Here is a 20,233-nt window from a genome sequence, read left to right on the forward strand (position 1 = left end):
ACCATAGAGCAGACGCTGTTGATTTCCTACGAAATTATTCTCTTTTATTTAGCTCAGAGGAATGCTGATAGTGGAGATACGTCGATAACTATACTGTAGTTGTTGAGTATAAATGATTAATTTACTTAATACTGTGCTGTAGATTATATCAGCACCAACTCAAATCAATGTAATTGTTTGTTTAAATATGCGGTGCCTCTGACACAAATCTGCGCCATCACATTAAAACTCAACAAAACTAGAGAGATTCCAAACAATGAGAGATATATATAGTTCCAAACATGTTTCATTGATCATCATGAAGCAATTTTCATACACTGCTGGATGAAGACCACACAAATCCACGCTCATCTCTCACGGCCCTTCGATGTTACAATCCGCCTCGCGCGTGTACATGAGAGCTCCACCTTTGCTCGTCCTGTCCACTGGCTGCCACGCCATGTGAGAATCAGAATCTTTATTTGTCCTGGAGGAATCCGATGAGCGATCAAACTCTTTTTCACAGATGTCCAGTAGGGGCGGGTCAGCAAGTTACAACAACGAACAATACAAACGATAGGAGTGCAAAATAGAGAAAAGGTAAGAAAGTAAATTTCGATTTAAAGCTTTCGTGACTGCAGGGATTCATCTTCTTGGTTCTTTCGGTAAAGTCACGTAGAAGGGAAGTAATAAAAAAATAAAAATAAAACATAATAAAATTGGGGAAACCAAACGACACGTCTCAGACCGCATTCGTGAACATAAAGCTGATCTAAAACACGGTAGGACAAACACCTCAGCCGTGGCAGACCACTGTTACAACTCAGTGGGCTCACATGACATTGACTTCTCCAAGACGGAGGTTATCTGCAAGCCATCTGGCTATCATGAGAGATTCGTTCATGAGGCGATCCACATATACAAACACAGAGACAATTTTAACCGAGAAGATGGATTCAGGCTTAGCAATCATTGGAAGGACGTAATAAACCATTTCGATACACATTAGGGTGAGTTGAATAATACATAGTGTTATATTAAAATGTATAAAGTATAGGGTGGTTTACAGCAATACAGTATATAATTTAATGTTGGGTTTATCTATGGCAGTATATAGTACTGTATATGCTAAGAGAATAAAGTTTAGATGGAAGTATATTATATACTTCTTACGACGTAGAATTGTAATTTATTATTTGTTGTTAGTAACTCAGCTTATTGTAGAGCATAGTAAGTATCAGTTTATATTTTAGTTTTTTAGGTAGTTTTTTACTTTGGTTTTCTACATGGTTGTTTGGTAAATGCAGCTACATATCATTAACATTCCTTTCCTTTATTAACGCTGTTCCTTGCGCCCCCCCGTGGTGCTGTTGATCCTGCATAATGCATGGGCATAATGGGACTTTGAAACCCCTCCGCCCACCTCCTACGCATTGCCCATTGGTATGCTAAATTCCTCTTCATATGCACATTCTTTTGTTAAGGCGCTCCTCCTCGCTACACCTATATAAGCTCCTAGCTTGATAATGTCTCATTCTTCGCCTGAGGACGGCTGCTTGCGTTGTGGCCGAAACGTCGTGAGAATTGTTTTATTATGTTTTATTTTTATTATTTTATTACTTCCCTTCTACGTGACTTTACCGGTAAGAAAGTAACTATAGATTTAAAAAAACATAACGCATAAAAATACAAATTGCATGAGTACATACATTCTTGCTGATTTTTCTACACTAAATACAAGCTTGGGCAAGGCACCAAAACAACAAAACAGCCACAAACCACATCAAGACAACAGTCCCTCAATAAAATTGCACATTCAAATTGAACTATAGATACACGGGTAAGGATTAAAGTTCACATTAAATTGCTAATGTGGTTGTATCCAGCACTAATATGCTTCAGGTTTTTTTTAAGGAAGATGTATGATCTTCTTGGTTCTTTCGGTAAAGTCACGTAGAAGGAAAATCATAAAATAATAAAACATAATAAAATATTCTCACGACGTTTCGGCCACAACGCAAGCAGCCGTCCTCAGGTGAAGAACAGGTCTGTCGGAAGACAGCTGTCTTTCCGACAGTCCTGTTCTTCACCTGAGAACGGCTGCGGAAGACAGCTGTCTTCCGAAAGAACCATAGATTATGGGTCATGTCTATTTAGTGTTTCATTAGTAGCTGATCTGTAGTCAGCCTCAGTATTCAAGTGGTAAAATGATAGCTTCAACAATTTGCAAGCGCAATCGAATGGGAAAATGTTAATGAATTATTTGAGATGTGAATAATATGGAGTTGTAATGTAAGTGTAGTGTTGTAAATGACAGATGAATAAACTCCTTAAAGCACACACTTGTTTATTGTCTTTCTTTCGACAGTCCCTACACACACGGAGGGATATGCGGTTCCCTCACCCGTAGCCTAAGGAGGTACAGCCTCCGTACCTGGCGGGACCCACACACGGGTCTGGCTGCTGGCCTAGGGAGGTACAGCCTCCTAACTGGCGGGAGCTATTCCCAGTCTACCCGCTACCCTAGCGTCCTCCGGCTGGGACCTAGGGGAGGCTAGCCCAACCCACCGCTGGCTCGGTGGGTCCCCTGACCACTGGTCGCGCAGAGCCTCAGCTCTTAGAAGAGCTGGAAGGCTGGGGGCCGGGGTCCTGCCTGCCAGGACCTATTCTCCCCTTGACCGCTGGAACACTGAGCCTCAGCTCTTAGAAGAGCTGCAAGGCTTGGTCCAGGGTCCTATCTTCTTCAGCCCGGGCTTCGGTCTTCGTGTGAGGAGAACTCGCGACGTCATTTATGGTCCGGCCCCTTGGGTTCCCACGCCGTATCATCCACGGGGGTTGTTTGATCATACTTCACGCTGGTCAGCGCGGGTAAAGGCAGCAGGCACAGACACCACTCGCCATCGGTGTTAGCCGTGGCAGGAGCCGAACTCGGTCTGCGGCTTTTCGTGGCCATCGTCGATCGGGTTTCTGAGTTCCGGACGGCGGATTTTGAACTTGGGCCAGCGGATAAGCGACGTCACTGATTGGTCTGGTGAGATCACGTGGCAACGCTATTCGAGCCACGTGACCAACGTCACGTGGGGCTCTTTCGGGGGCATCGCGGTGTACAGTAGCGGCAGCTGGTACAGTGAGAGGTTCGTCTCCCGCGTTCATCGTCTCCGCGGCGCGACTGACTGCTGGTGAGAGCCTGAAGATCCAGCCTGGCTCAGTGCGTGTGTGTTGAACTTCTTTCGCATCGTACGTAGCCAACCGTGCTAATCGGAGACGAAACACAAAACGCGGATCTACAGAAATGAGCCTTCAATCGAGATTGTAAAAGTGCTAACAGTTGCATTCACTGTTGCATTCACCGTTTATAATGTTTTATTATCATATGGAGTCAGAGATGTATTCATTTTATGACCCCCAATTCTCCACGCATAACGCGGTGTCTTTGTTTTTACCACACAAGAAGCTTCGAGTCGTGCGGTGAATGCGTCATGTTTGTGCTAATTGTGGTCTCTGTTGCAATGTTTGTATTTGCGTGTCTTGAGCGCGCCTGTCTTGGCTTCCTGAAGTTGACGCGAATGTCCACGTGGACATGTGACATCACGGTCTGGCAAGACTGGCCTTGATACTGAAATCAGGACTGACATTTGGGGCCGTCCATAAATGATGTCACGCGATTTTGGAATCCCCCCCCCACGTCACACGGCGTCACAAAAAGTCAGACCCCCCCCTAAAATATGACGTCACAGAGCTCTGCCCGCCCCCCCCCAAAAAAATAAAACAGGCTTCAAATCGTTGCACTCTGATGTCGTAGGAGAAAACATTTATTAAAAAGTCTGTTCAATTAAGTAGAACGTGTCCGTATTTATTTAAAGTTGAACATTTTGATGTGACGTCGCATTTCTCAACCCCCCCCCTCGTCACACATCACAAATGTCTGACCCCCCCCCCCCCCATGTGCGTGAAATAATTTATGGACGGCCCCTTTATGCATCAGAGGTTTTTTGGGTTAGATCACGTAAATATATAAATGTGTCTTAAAACCCGCCACCACCCGACACAGCCAACTAGTAAGGGTTGTCACGTAAACAGAACGTGCCAATCCGTCACCAGTACAGCACACTGTGTTATTACAATTAACAAGTACAGCACACCGGTGTGTTATTACAATTACTGGCGAAATGTTGTACTCAGTTTGTAAATGTTGTGGCTTGGCTCTCCAACACACCAGTTAGTGCTGTACTAGTGACGAATTGGCACGTTCTGTTTACGTGACAACCCTTACTAGTTGGCTGTGTCGGGTGGTGGCGGGTTTTAACGACACATTTATATATTCACGCGATCTAACCCATAAAACCTCTTATGGATGACTGTACCTGCTGCGTTGTGTCTGCCATAGAACTCTGCCATGGCGACCATTCTTCCCCTGGATCGGCTCGTAGTGGAGGTCGTGGACACACACACGGGTGCTGCACATAGAGTGCCTGCCCTGGTGGGTCACTCACAGGCACTGCTACAGAAAAACGCAAACACTGGCAGAGAGTATAACCTGAAATGTACAGAGAAACATGGATAAATAGATACTGGAAATTACATTTACAGAAGGAGGAATAACATTGATCCAAGAACTAATGCAAAGCAGAGAAATATGGACCGTTAAGAAAAGGGGGCTTTAGCAGTACATGTCGCAAAAAGGAATTCTGGCCGATGGAAAAGACGATTGACAGAATGGCAGCCAAAGGAGAGATCGTGTTGGAAATGGCAGCCATCGCGAATAGAGAGCAAGGCAACAGGAAGAATCAAATGATCTCATCACTGACGTGTAACACAATTTCCGTGTTAGAGGTTCACAGGAGAGTCCCTCTGTGCACTGTGTTGTGGCGGTGAGCTGTGCAGCACCCTCGCTGGAAAGTGGAGCGGAGGTTTGTGGCGTACCGCCCGCCCCCGCCTGAAGGCTGCCCTGTCGCACTGCACGAGTGGGTGGAGCGCTTGCGGTTTCTCACCAGCGATCTGGACTGGCTGCTCAAGCAGCCGCACCCACGCTTCTGGTCACAGGTGTTTTGTGCGACACCTCGCAACATTGACTTGTGTCTCTCTTTTGTACTTTGTGTCTCTCTTTTGTACTTTATTGAAACATTTACTATGTTTACGACTGTAATTCAAGACAGAAAAAGGTGACATTTTTTATTTTTTCAGACTACTTCACAGACCTAGTCATTTTAATCTAAGTATGACATAGTAACAGTTAAGCATTTCATTACAGTTTAATGCAATTCTTACGAATTAATACATTTTCGCGATAAAGCACGTGCAAAGACAAGCATGACTCTACATACTTGTTCTCTTGGATTTGTAATTAAGCTGTTAGATGTTGAACAGCACAGCATATTGTTTCTGTGATTAATTTTGGACAGATGGGTCTGTCCACTGTTGGATGAAGGCTTACCCTGCTGACACCATTTCTCACTGTCTCACGTTGCCATAATCCAACTTCTGCACAGGAACCAATCTCATAACTTAACCTGTGCGGGGATTACCCTTTAGGCGAGTTCATTTTAAACTCGCAGGGCAGTGCATCACCCGTGCTAGAGAATATCCCGAAGAAGGAGATATGACAGACTTACTTCTGAGATCTCAAGTGTCAATTATCAGCTTGTTGCACTTGAGAAGCCAGTTTAATTACAGTGGGCCAAAACCACCTTGATTTTAATCCAGAATCTCAGTGGTGCCATCTCACTGCTCTTACCCATGAGCCACCTGGTCAATTAAACTGAGAATCATCATCACATGTTTGCAGAAAAATAATTGTAAATTAAACTAAGAAAAAACATGAACCCAAAACAAACTGAATGAAACTTGGCACTACAACGGAGGTGTCATTTACTGTAGCCAGCACTGACACAAGTGCCATGTCAACCCTGGCAGGTGGTGTTTGATGAAGATTTGCACAAGAGCCTGGATTCCTACGTTCGTCTGGTCCCCCGGGCATATGATGGTGCCATGGACCGAGGCGGCGCCTGTGGAGGAAAGTGTTCGAAGCAGGGCGCATGCGAACCTTGCAACTTGCAGACCCAGTTACACCGCCAGGTGTTTATGGTTTACCTGCGAATGTCAACAAACAGAGAAAGCAAGGTCCTCAATGCCACTTTAAACACACACCCATTGCTACAGCTTGTATAACACACAAACATTCACACACACACGCTGCTGCTGTAACCAACACGAACATACACAAAGTCTACAGCTCTAACCACACACAACCAAAGCCCTAACTGGACACTATAACACAGCACACACTTCTACAACTCGAGTGTCAATTGATTTTCATTTTATTTCGTGTTCTTGGTTGTATCTAGTGGAAACTGAAGCAGTCACAAGCTAAAGATCTTAAAATATCAAAATGGATAAAAAAAACTTTTTACAATGAAGGAAGCAGTCTATTGAGATTGCACAAAGGGAGTGGTAAAATAAAAATCAGTAGAGAGCGTCAAAATACAAATTATATAAGGTGTAAGGCAAGGAGGTAAGCTCTCAAAAATGTTATTCACAGCAACATGAAAGCATATTTTCAATAAACGGAGAGAGCATTCGCCATCTCATACTTTCTGATATTCGTCATAACACAATGAAAATTATCTACAGGGAATGATTGAAGAATCTCTTGAAGGCTGCAGATTGGAGGAGATAGATATGAGTAAAACTAAAGTCATAATTTTGCCTATCTCAAAGTAATTGAGGAGCATAACTGGAAAACAACAGAATGTTATATCTGCAGCAGTTATTCAAGACAAATTGCGATTAAAATGAAGAGTGGTGCACGAGAGCAGGGATAATTGGGACGCTTGCCAGGAGATGGGAATGGTGTTGGAATGGCAGCCAAAGAAGATAAAGTGCCTGAGATGACAACTGCCACAGAGATAGGATGATAAGATGAGCTCATGTGCAGGCATGATATAGAATGTGGCATCACTGGAGCATGAGGGATGGGGAAGGCATTGAGGTTTTCATCGAGTAGGGAGTGGAGAAACGATGGCTCGTCATGATAGTGTATGGAGTGACTTAGCTAGAGACAGAATATGACCATGAACGCTCTTCTAGCATATGTTACGAGTGCCATAATAGTCTTATTTTAAAATGAGCATCATTTTCGGAAAACCACTTGACTTGCGAAGCTAAGAAAACATTCAATGTAATTGGTATTGGTCAAACATCCTCATGTTGAACAATTATATGCAAATTATTCAATTAGATTTACACATAGCAACATCACCCCCGACAGATTAATTGGCAGGGCTCTCCTGAAACAGCGTTGAGACTGGCTTTCCACGGTAAACAAGTGTAATAAATAAATGTTTAGAAATACAATGTTATACTGATATTTTGTCATGGTCTCATGTTTACCTGACTGGCTATGGTTAAGAATATTTGATAATTTGATTGCAATCCATTGTCACAATTTTAATGAATATTTTAATTGTAATAGAATTTCTCATTTTATGTGCCCTGCAGGAATGCTTCCTGTCGACGGAAGCATTTGCCGAGGTCATCTACAACAACTTTCTCTTCGATGTTCCCAAGATCTTGGACCTGTGCGCCCTGTACGGCCGAGGGAATGGGGCTCTACTCAGCAAAATGATCGGTGCGGTTTAACACCGCTCGAGCGCTAACCTGGTCTCCACTGACCTTGTCATCTGCCCGGGTGGCGCTGTTGGTTCGATTTTTCATGAATGAAAATCATGCATTTAAATCCCAGTGTAGCAGTTCTCTCAGTTCATTAACGCTTCAGAATTAAGTTTCAAATATATTTAGTTTAACCAGGTGAGAACTCAAGGTGAGACCTCTGTCATTAAAGGTAATTAAATACATACCACTTTTTGAAAGTCAGTAGTAGAGTCCTATAGAGAGACTGATCTCTGCCACAGAAATGTGGAGTTTGTTTTATTTACTTTTATTCCCCGTGAATGTTTTCTTCATGTTCAAGACTTAGGACAGGTGAATTGTGCCTTGAGCTGGTGGTTTTCTGTTGAGCGCGATACCATGGTCATGTTGAACTTTACAGGTGGTCCAAGTGCTTCCCAGTGACTTCTGTTCCACATTATAGTGCACAGCATCCCCACAGTTGCAACATCGGCACGGCCCATACAGCAATGCTCAGGTCTTTTGCTTGTGTCCATGGGAGATCTAAGATGAGTAACTGAAACCCACTCCGCTCTGTGTTGTTGTGACCACGCCATGTATTTTGTTGTGTTTGCATAAGGTCGTTGCTGTTGGTATTGCTGAACGAGAATGGCTGGGAGTGCTGAGGATTCTGTTAGCTGACTGTCTGATTTCAGTTTTACTGGTGAGAAGTCTTTTTTGGTGGTGCCAGTGTGGGCATTGAGGGTCTGTGGTGTGGTCTGCCATTACAGGTAACATTTTCAAGAAGCAGCCAGCCTACCTCAGTGACCTGGAGGAGAGCATTCCTACTATTTTGCAGGCGAGGCAGAACCCACACAGCAGGGCAGCACGTTTATTTGAAGCACATGGGTGAGAGGTGGCAGGAGCTGTAGAGCGGAGAATGAGGGCTACTACGCCTTTGTGCTGTCAGGGCCGTGACACACTGCGTGGTGCTTATAGTGCCGTTTTTCACACGCTAACGTATGATTTGTGCGCAGGTGTTTGACATGATAGCGGGAAAATGCGGCGTCACGAGCCACGTGTGGAGCGATGGGTTTCCACAGAAGCTCACCGGCCAGGCCTCCCACTCTACAGCGACCATACCTGACTTGGTAATGCAGACTCGCAGCACACAAGGAACACGCGGCGGCGGATACCGAACATACATTCTGAGTGCGAAACACAACCGTGAAACACCAAATACATTGACATGCTCATCTCTCACAATACAATGGCCACCCCCTCAGCTCTCACAGCTCTCGCATCAACCACACCCCCCTCTTCCCCCCCCCATCTCGGTTCCCATCTTTGGATTTCCCACTCGCCTAGGCACAATCTCTAGCCCCCACCCTCTTGCCCGATGCGGCAACCCCCCGTCCCCCCCTCTCGGCTCTATATATGAGGACTTGTTTCAGCAGCCTGTTTCTCTATCCCACCTGAGGACGATTGCTTGTGTGGATTGAAAGGTCGTGATCTATTATTCTTTCTACCCACGTGACTACCGAAAGAACCAAAGAGTATGGATTCCTGCAGTCACGAAAGCTTCAAATCAAGATGTTTTCAGACTGACTTTAGGAAAATGCCATTGCACAGTGGAATTGATAATATATTTACTCTGCTTTCAGGGTACAACCAATTATCTGGTTACATACTTAATGCTCTACCCTAATTTAAATCTGAAAGGTTACATGGTCTTTTTTATTAAACAAAGTTGCTGAGCACAGGCCCAAAGGCCCCAGAACATCTTAAATTGAAGGATAAAAAGCTTGTGAAAAAGAGAGAATGGGAGGGAATTCCAAAGTGGAGTACTGCAAATGAAGAAGCAGAAAGAAGTGGTGGTGGTGGTGGTGGTCGAATACAATATGGATGAGACGAATCAGTCAGTCTGTTCAGTCCCAGTCCTCAACATGGGTTGAAGAATTATTGAGTGAAGTTCACGGCAACAGTAGCCATGGTAGTAATAGAAATAGAAGAGGGATAAGTAGGCGACTGACAGCCGGTGAACGAGTAACTGGAGTTTATTGGTGCGGTGTGTGTGTCTGCGGTGGCGTGGATGTGTGCAGGAGCTGAAGGATTTACTGCAGTACCTATGCGACGTTGCCACGACTCTCTTTGCGTTTTTGGACGTTTACCCTGCGGCGGCCGCAACCTTCCTGCGGCAGGATGCCCTGTCCAGGTGCAGAGGCACTCAGGCACAGTACCAGGAGAAGGGCAGCGCGAATGGAAAGAGATTTACTGTATACGGCAGAACCCTTTTTGCCAATATAAACGTTGATAGCGCATTGGATTTCAAACCAAGCCATATTGTTTTTATAAACAGACAAGCAGCGTTTTGGAGTATTTTCTGCCTGTTTATGACACTATCACAAATATATTTCAAATTAGTTTCTTGATACGTGAATGAAAACGTTTTATTCTCTGTTCAAGGATTTCAGGTTTTTATGAGATTGTGGTTCCTGAGATGGAGAAAGTGCTGACCCAGACAAACTTTGAAGACAAAGAGTAAGTGTTTGGATCAGAGCCAGCACGCGATGTTGTTTAACAGTCTGCTGTTGTGTGACACGTGTATACATGATTCATGTTGCCCATAGTGGATTTGGTGCAATGCAGTACGCACACTCAAAGCTCTTCGTGATCATGCCACTATCTCCATACACCTTTCTCTTAGCAAGGATTGCTGCTTTAAATTCATCATTGTTCAGAAATGACAACTTCAACAGCAATTATCATCACTTCTCTATATTACATGCAGCTGTGTGTAAAAAAAATTTTGGTACTTACATTGATAGAAAAAAAAACATTTTAAATAGTTAACGGTGTTCCATCATTGTGTAGACTGGGACGAGCTGTGTACATGACACGTACGGGTTTTACATTCAAGAGCCGAATGTCTCACAGGGCTATACCTAATAAATGAACTTGAACTTTAAACTTGAAACATGAGCGATTCTCTTGAGCTCCTGTCATTGCCCGTGTCAGACTGCAGGATGAGCTGTGCCGCTTACTGGTCACGTCCCAGCGGCGTCTGCTGAGCGTGAGCCACGCTGTTATCTCCGCCTGCTGCTTGCAGCCCCTGCTGGATGCTCGGTCCGTACTTGTTCTGCAGCGTCGGGGTGGTGTTAATCCGTTGTTTACCTTTTGTTTCACAAATAAACTGTATGCATACAGTATATGCATGTGTACCTTGTAACAGCTGAGAAGTCGAGCAATGCATTTTTTTTTTATGGAATAAGACGAGAAAAAGAATAGAGAAGAAATGTTAATCTGGGCTAACTGCTCCAATAGTCGGAGCATCTACAGCCAAAGGTCGCTATTCCTGAAAGTAGTTGCACCAGTGGCCCCAGAAATCTACGAAGAGCTGCCTCTAGAGCCTAGTATAGCTTTGCTTTGTGTGCTGTTTGACGTGTAGCTATGGATATACAAATGTGTTGCTGTTTTTGTATGGGCGTGGCTCCTGCCATGCCTGTGTGCAGCACTGAGCAGGTGCAGGACGTGGTGGAGGAATACTTGAATGTCGTCATGACCCTGCTGCAGCAGCACCGGTTAGTACTTTTGCATATTACGAAGCCTTGCCCACATGCATACGTCGTCTATAATGATTAATTTAAAGTGATTGGCAACCATACCGTATATGCTTTCCAAGAATTGTGTACATTGTAACCAACTTTAAATAACGTGCAGATGACAATAGGAACGTCCCACTGTTTAATGGATAAGGAGTTTTCTTAGTGGGTAATGGGATGAAAAACCCCCATATGTAAACCTTATGTTTCCCAGATGTCCTCATAGAGGATATGTGTTGCCTCAGTTATTTTATTAACACACGTGGCAAAGAGATGACATTTATTTTAACATTCTCCACAATGAAGCTTAATGAATAGTTTGTGTTACGTATTACAATGGCTTGCATTGATTTAGGACCAATCTATGATAGAAAGGTCCTTGCCTATAAACATCTGGCATTTCACCAGCATTGATTCAGGCAAGGTCGACTCTGCTTGTGAGACACTGACAGTCGAAACTGGTCTAGAGTTTATTTGTATTGAAATAGTGCTGTTATTAAAGGTGCACACTCCCAGAAGACCATGTGGCCAATGGGTTACGTAAAATACAGTATTTTATTTTTGCATGAGAGATATGGAAGGGGGCATTATTTTTCAAGTTATAAATACAGAATTAAATACAGCATTAATTGTCTCATTTGGAACTCATATACTCGGGATTTAAATCATCATTAAATTCACGGATAAAAATCACTGTTTTATGCCGATTAGCATGAGTGCCTTTATTCCCTTCCATCACCATCACACAGACATGATGAGCATCTGGTGTAATGTATTGTAAAATAGTTGTAAATAAATGTAATGTGTTGTCATGTCAACAACTCCTAGGTTTCTTGCAGATTTTGATGAACTCTACCCAATTGCGGATGATATCAGCATAATGCAGCAGGCTTCACCCAGCTTGTATCCTTGTGAAATGCACGGCATTTACACTTTAAGTGAGTCACATGTACCACGAGAGGGCTCGACTGAACCACCATTCTACCGGGTACTTGCCAGATAAGCCACTTCTAGAGTTGCGCCTTCGTGCATTCAGTCCAACTTAAATCTCATCCTACCTCAGCCTACATTATTATATATGATTATGCTTGTTTACCCAAAGGGTCCTGCCAAGTTTTGACAGGAAGGGGTGATGTTGCAATGTGTTATCCCAATTAAGTAATTTGCAGGTAATTGTTCAGCATTGGGATGACAATGACATCCATAAATAATGTCTAATCCATAAACAATATGTCTATGCATGTGTTCTTCCCCACTTATTTAGTAAGCTTCAAACTCCATTCTTCACACCCTCACTCCACCACCACACTTTCCTTTCTCAAAGAAATGGCTTGAAATTAGTATTTCTTTGGCTTGCAAACTGTGGCCGTTTAAACTGTGGTCATACTCTCTAACTCAGCATGACCGCAGAGATGAGACCCGCATCTCCTATGTACTGGATGCTGTTCGGGAGGCACGGCAGTCTGCAGGCAGCAGGCGGCCTTCTCAGCATCCTCAACACATGGCAAACTGTGAGAGCCCAGCTGCTGATCAACGCAGCAGCATCGCCACACAAAACTTCAATGGCAGTGAAGATGCCGAGCCTGACCATGTAAGTTGATGTATGCTACGCAAATTGTGCGTTCAGCCATGTGTGCACACACGCATGTGAGATGGAACATCTCCATGTGCGCCTGTGTCTTGACATGGCCCAGCGGCAGCCGGCTGGCCATCCTGGTAATTATTGAGGTGTATTATACATAGATATGTGCCATCTGCTTCACAGTGGATGTTAAACATCTTGTGATGTCAATCGTAATGAGTAGGCCATTGTTCGTTCGTTTCTCAATCTGCTTGTCCTGGTGAGGGTCGCGGTGGCAGCATATTGAGTAGGGAGGTCATTGTGTGCCATTGTAATGGTCCAAATTTGCCAAATTCGCAAAGTTACCTGCAAATGTACTCATGGGATTAGACACAGCAATCATCACCTATTGCAATGATAACCTCCCTGCAAGTGGGAATTAAGAGGACTAATGCCCACTTGCAGTCTAGTGCAGTCACCTTTTGCCGCACAAGGACAGCTGCCACTGGGGGACGCCCAATGGCAGCTGTCCTTGTGGCTACGAACGGTGCGAAATAAGTTCAACATACATACATACATGCCCTTGTAACATGTGAGATGAGATGCTACGTAAGGCACTTTGAATTTCTGAGGAATTTAAGCACCGTGCTAATGCAATATTGTTATTATGGCGGCTCATGAGTTGTTTTGCTCGGTTAATGTGGTCGTTGTAATTTCATCTCGCTTCTCTTTGTTCTTCCTGCTCCTCCTCCCGGCTTCACAGGAGTCGGTGTCTCGTGGTGTGGAGATGGGCGGCGTGGAGCTCGCCTCGCTCGTGTGCGGCATCCGCGATCTGTTTCCTGAGCTGGGGGATGGGTTCATCGAAGCAGGACTGCATGCCCTCAACTATGACTCTGAGAGCCTGGTCAGCCGACTGCTCGACGACACTCTGCCTGACCAGCTGAAAGACCTGGACAGGAGCATGCCGAAGTGAGCAGCCTTCCATTCAGAAAAAAAGTCTCATACACGATGCTCATTCGAAAGAGGCAATAAACAATTTAAGTATCATTGGCCAAGTAGATAACCTGGCTTTGTGAAAGACCAATGACCGTGCAGTGCCAGCCTGTACGGCCTCCGTGCCGTATGCACGCGGCGCTGGGTTTGTATTGAATTGAGCCGTAGAGTCACCTTGCGATGCATACCCTGGCTCGCAGGACGGAGGAGAGCAAGGTGCCATCGTTGCTGGCGGAGAGGCGCGGGGTATTTGACGGAGACGAGTTTGACGTGTTCAGCCGTGACTCTGTCGACCTGGCGCGGGTGCATAAGGGAAAGAGGTGAGAGACCCCACTGCTGCATGAGGCGCGGGAACACATGGCCTCCACGCGTCACACATCGTCCTGCACCCCTGGGGTACGCAGGCTGAATCTTTCACATTCTATTGCTTATGAAGGAAGCAATATATTCAGGAGATACATGCCAATGTCTATTAACCACAAGAGGGCTTCACGATAGCGATAGGGTAGTTTGCTATTCCTCTGTTGAAGGAGCACAGACTACAGTGGCTTACTGCATGGTCCATAGGTTGGGCTGGATGGTCACAACCGCACTACTGAGGCTTGTCTTTAATTTTCCATTTATGAAGGAGATGTGTGCACCAGCCTGTTCGTAATTTTTCACGTAGCACTTTTCCTTGTGAAATCAAACAGCTTATTTAAAATGGATTTATGCATGGTTCTAATCTCTTCCTTACAGCCCTGAGCCAGTGATGAATATCTTGAGGGTAAAGCTGACCATACCTGGACATCAATTATAACATTTCCATTATGTACTCTTATGTTTTTTCGGTAAAGTCACGTAGGTAAAAAATAATAAAAGTAAAATAATAATAAATGTAAATAAATTAAATCACAACGTTTCGGAGGCAACACAAGCTTCCTTCATCAGGTGTAAAAAGGCACAGCAGTGCTACAGTTATTGCCTCCGAAACGTGATTTAATTGATTTATTTTCATTTATTATTATTTTACTTTTATTATTTTTTTCCTACGTGACTTTACCGAAAAAAACCTAAGAGTATGAATCCTTGCAGTCATGAAAGCTTCAAATCTAGAATTTCCATTATGTGTTTTTAATTTTACTGACCCTGGGGAGATGAAGAGTAGTACTCAAATGTTGAGCTCATCGACCTTGTAACTGCAAGTTGCACACTTGAGACCACGTTAGCATTTGGCCAGATCACACACCTGCAGTATGAACCAGAGTGGCCTGCCGGATTCAATCTGCGAACCTCTCCAGCGAGCGGCAAACCTGCTGCTGCTGGGCCCCGTCACCGCCCCATGGAAATTCCAAATCAAGGAAATTCCACATTTCTTTGGTGTATGTTGAAACGAAGCTGGTTTGGTGTTCAGGCCGGCAGGGCCAGGCGGCTGGCGGTCGGTGCTCGCCGACCGGAGCGGCGTAACCGGCCCCTCGCGAGAGCGGTACGCGCCATACGGCCTGGTCTGTGACGAGGAGGAGGAAGAGCCTGGGCTGCCGGGGGCAGGCGGCGTGCGGGATTACGACGATGAGTACGACGACACGTACGATGTCGGCCACGTCTGTGCCAACGACGGGGACGCTGATGACGATGTGCTGGCGCGCCGGTAAGCCAGGGCTACGCTGCCCTCTGTGTACTGGTACATCAGTTTTAATTGGGAATCATTGGGTAGGGCCCTTGGGCTATCACATCTAGAGCCAAGTCAAAGTGTCACTTTGCTCAAGTGGGCAGTGGCACACTTCTCTTCTCCATTAGCAGCCCTGGGCCTGTGGTGGAATTTCCACATTTTCTGGATGGGGTGGAGCCAGTTTTTCCTCAGAACAACCTTTGTTGAGTAATTTTTTATGATCGTTAATTATAATAACATCCAAACACCTATAACAATGTACATCACATCAAACCATGCGTGGGACCGGTCAATGACATCTGTATCATTTGCTGACTTTCCCTAGAGATGTCTGACAGGGACTGATCCTAGGAGGCATGACTGTGTCATGGGGAGAGAGCAGTTGTAATTCAGTCATTCTACACTAACAGGCTAAATGTCTCATTAACACAGCCACTGTTTCGGTGGTTTTCTTACATTGACATGCTAATCTTACATTAACAGATTGACATGCTAATCTCTCACAATTCAATGGCCACCTCCACAGCTTTGTAGTCGTGGAGGTATATCAGCTTGCCGATCTTATATTTACATGCAAATTCCATCTCTAGCCCCGCCCACTTACCCTTGGGCTACACCCATCTCAAACCTATATAACATCCTGCCTCAGCAGCTCTCCCGCTATATTTTTTCACCTGATGACGATTGCTTGTGTTGCGATCGAAACGTCGTGATTTTTTTATTTTTCTACGTGGCATTACCGAAAGACCCAAAGAATATGAAGTTGTAATCTTTCAAGTCAGGTTCTCTGTCAGTGTTGTGCAGCCAGACAAGAACACAATGAAATGTACAGTAAGATCCATATAGATAGCGCTTTAGCTGGCAAAATAAAAATTGCATAAACTGGTATAGATTCCACATGCATGACAGTTTCTACGACACTTGCAGTCATGCACAACACCCCTGCGCCTGAATAATATCTTTCCACGTTGCGTGGGTGTTCCAGTAAGACTCTTGTGCGACTTACTTTTAGGCCGTTTGTGACACCGCGGGTGCTGCAGACCCGATCAAGAGAAGACAGGAAAGTTGCATCAAACTACGAGGTTGAAGAGGATAACGAGGATAAACACAAGGTGTGAGCTTCACTATCACTTCCAGGGACATGTGAATGTTTACGTAAATGAAGACCCCCATGCTCATCCAACGTAACCCGAACTCGTCACAAAACCCCGAGGCGATCCTTGTACAAGCTCTAGCCCAATATTAATATAAAAGCTTCGAATCTAGTATAAAATAAGCAGTTTAAGATATTTTCCTGATCTGTAAGTTGAAATAGCTCCCTGATTGGATTTTACCTTTGATGATTAGTTTCTCGTTTGTGCCTTCTCATGAGTGTGCTACACAGCCCGGTTCTTATTATTGTGGAGAGATTGCAATGTCGGCTCTCCTCATCTCCATCACGGAGTCCATACTTCATCACAGGAACTATATTGGAAGACTCATGCCTTTGCAATACGGTCCATGCTTTGTCACAGAATAGTAAAAGTGGCGTGGAAAATGACTGCTGTAAGCGATTATGGTGCCATAAAGGTGGTGCATTCTAAAGCACAGCAAACTACCATGCATTGCTGTGTTAAAGTTCGCTCGTATAATTATAGATTCTGTTCATTGGTCATTTAGATTGGTCACTCCCTTTCACTTGTACCTCCGATGAGCACCGTTGGTTACATAATGTGCAAAGAAGTTCAACAAACATACATATTTACGGCACCTGGTATCACATGGTAATAGTTAGTTGCCTTCTTACATGATCAGGCAGTTTCCCACCACAGTCCTGTCCTAGTGCCACCTCCGAGTTTGTTTTCAGATGCTTCAGTGATGATTATAAACTCTGCCACAATCTGCTACCATAAGCATTTCTTCCTCCACCAGTCCCTTCTTTGGTTCACCAAGGTTCATGTCTGCCTTCTCTTTTTATTGGTCAATTGTTAAGCACTTTCGAGTTTGAATTAACTTTTTGTAATATGTGATCAGACTTCACTCACCTCCACCCATGCAGAGGAATCGGTGTACTAATTCACTCCAGTGACGAGTCACCTGCTTGTCACTCTTTTGTCGCTACTGCTATGCTTACAATTCCTGTGAACTTCACTCATTGATTCCTCCACCCATGTTGAGGACTCGGTCTACCAGATGGTTTCGTCTCATCTGCACTGTATTGACTCACCACACTGCAGGTCACAACAACACACTTACCCACTCACCACCCTGCAGGTCACAACAACACTCACTCACCACTCTGCAGGTCACAGCAACACACTCACCCACTCACCACACTGCAGGTCACAACAACACTCACCCACTCACCACTCTGCAGGTAACCTGACTTCACTTTCTGCTGTTTTGTTCGCACTGCTCCACTTCGGAATTTACTTCCATTGTCTATTTTCCCAAGCTGTTATAACAATGCTCAATTCAAGACACATGTTAACTCTTATCTATTACAAATGTGGGTCTGTGTTCAGCAACTGTGCTATAAAAATATATTTTTTTCACGTGGTTCTATATCAATAACTCTTTATCTGTTAATTTTACAGATAGCAGCTGTGTGTGATTCAGATTTTCATGTTGTGTATTTGTTTATGATGATGCCTTGTGTTTATGTGTCATGTGCTCATGGACAGAGCGTGTTTGCACAGGAGAGACCCCGGGATGACTTTGTGATGGACCCTGCCGTTCTGAGGGAGCAAATGGCTGCCAAACGAGAAACATTAATGGCAAACAGGGGGTAAGAGTTAGCCCACTCCGCCGCGTGTGACCGTAAAGAGTGACAGTTGCCTTTAGTATTTATCACACCAGTCTTTGCCCAGTAATTCCCTGAACTTTGTAATTTAGACTGTTTCCAAGGTCTCTTTAACACAACAGTCATCTCAATTTGTTATCACCTGGTTATTTACTGCACTCACTCGCTCACGAGCAGTTGGCCAGTCACCTCCTGATTACTCTTCCATCGCTACGGCCGTGATTCATGTTCTTGTGAACTTCACCCATTGATTCCTCCACCCGTGTTGAGGACTGAGTCAACCGGACTGACTGTTGCATCTCATTCAAACTGCTTTCAACCGGCACATTGCAGCTCACAACACTTCTCTTTCTGCTTCTTCCCTCGCACTGCTGATTGGAATTCGGAATTATCTCTCGTCTCTTTTCCCCAAGCTCTTATAGCCTTCCTCAATTCAAGGAACGTGCTAACTCATACCTATTACAACTTTGATCATGCTGTATCTTACTGGTTGCTTGATGATTTGGGCCTTTGCTCAGCAACTGATAAAAAACTGCGTCACATTCGGACATAAATTGAAGCATGAATAATGTAACCAAATAATTAGTTTTACCCATGATGCATAATGAATCTCTTAGCAATTCCCCTGTGCAGTGGCATTTTCCCAAAGTCAGTCTGAAAGCATCTCCTTCCACTGCATGCAAGACCAAGTCTCGGTCTCAAGCAGCGCCTGCACCGTGGTCTGCCGCATTATCAGCTTGTGGCGCATGCCTCAAAATTTAAAGAGCACAGAGTAGCACAGGCGTGTCAGATAGTCATCTGGTTGTTTAATATCTCTGGGTGTCCAGACTGTCATCACAGAACACGCAGCAATACGGTAAGCACACTCTGAAGCTGATAAACTGGAGAAAAAAGGGAAAATCATACAACCAGGTATTGTAATGATAGGCATGAACCTGAACAAATCAATAAGCCAAATACATCTTTAATGATGCCTAAACGTCCTCTCACCCAGTTCAAGAAAAGGCATGCGTTTGTAACCTTAAAAAAACACCTGCTTTGAAACAACGCTCACCCCGTGTGGGTTTTACTTATTTTGTGCTGATATTTATACTCAAATGTGGACATGAGCCCCCTGGTTCAAGACTGTATACCTCTTCCAGCCACTTTACAGTAAGTAATTCCATTACACATAAAGTGTTTTTAAGGCATTTGAGTCATCCTTTCTCGTGTTTATTGTCCAGCAATAGCACCGAGTTTTACAGCACGACTACAGAAGAAGTTCGTTGTTCAGGGTGCGTGGTCTGGTTTCGTGTGTGGGTGTGTGATGTTGACACAGGCACAGAGGCGGGGCAAATCAAGCGGTGCGAGGGGTCGGCCGTGGCCAGGGCCAGTCGAATGAGACCCTCGTGCAGCGGCGACGGAAGGAGGAGAACAAGAGTAAACGTGGCAATCACAACCGCCGGGCGGGAGCCAGCAGCAAGCTCAGGCGGGGAATGATTCCCTCATAGCCTCGGCGATGCGGCCCAGCCCTGCTGCAAACGTGCAGCTACACATCGCTTTGTGTTTTGACACTGCTCATGCTTTGGGCACGTGTGCATTCATATGTGTAAGCACGTACAAGTGTGGTACCTGGGAAATTGTGGCTTGAGATTTGTCACTATTTTACATTTCCAGCAAGTAAATGGATGAGCAGTTATCTTGTGTGTCTGAGTGAATCATCATCCCATCTAATATATATAAGCGCACAACTTTATCTGTGATGAACGCTGCGCTTTCCGTACGTTTTCATGTAGTGGGCACTGCAAACATACGCGCCCCCTGCATGAACGATGGAGGCGCAGGGACAGACGTTCGATTACGTTGGAATCGATCTGCAGACGGCGGTCTTCTCGCACGGCCAGCTCTGTCGCCTTATCTCGATCCCGCAATCCCAAACAGGTGAAAGTCCGCATCAAACTGAACCCCCAGCAAGGCCATCTACTTAACGACGAGAGAAAAATCACACTGTCCTTTTCAGTTAAGTTTTCCAGATGTAAAATTATATAAGCTTTTAATGAAGAAATTAAATTAGCTAATTCAAA

At 44.7% G+C, this 20,233-nt stretch overlaps 1 protein-coding gene across 5 annotated transcripts; it reads left to right on the top strand.

The window, feature by feature from the left end:
* Positions 1-3,008: 3,008 nt before the first annotated feature.
* Positions 3,009-19,848, top strand: ASCC2 (activating signal cointegrator 1 complex subunit 2). 5 transcript variants are annotated; one of them, XM_078600287.1, is made up of 19 exons: positions 3,009-3,158; positions 4,367-4,459; positions 4,864-5,022; positions 5,893-6,099; positions 7,477-7,606; positions 8,376-8,443; positions 8,622-8,735; positions 9,687-9,799; positions 10,051-10,125; positions 10,603-10,710; positions 11,097-11,165; positions 12,015-12,089; positions 12,597-12,777; positions 13,511-13,716; positions 13,941-14,060; positions 15,134-15,367; positions 16,401-16,500; positions 18,052-18,155; positions 19,489-19,848. In XM_078600287.1, the coding sequence occupies exons 2-19, from the start codon at positions 4,376-4,378 to the stop codon at positions 19,658-19,660; spliced, it is 2,319 nt and encodes a 772-aa protein (XP_078456413.1). In that variant the 5' UTR covers positions 3,009-3,158; positions 4,367-4,375; the 3' UTR covers positions 19,661-19,848. The 5 variants fall into 5 exon arrangements, with proteins under 5 accessions (XP_078456413.1, XP_078456417.1, XP_078456418.1 ...); XM_078600291.1 differs by having other exon boundaries at positions 18,067-18,155; XM_078600292.1 differs by having other exon boundaries at positions 5,893-6,054.
* Positions 19,849-20,233: the final 385 nt, after the last annotated feature.

The sequence above is a fragment of the Lampetra planeri genome, chromosome 13 (assembly GCF_965212315.1).
Source record: "Lampetra planeri chromosome 13, kcLamPlan1.2.h2, whole genome shotgun sequence".
NCBI lineage: Eukaryota > Metazoa > Chordata > Hyperoartia > Petromyzontiformes > Petromyzontidae > Lampetra > Lampetra planeri.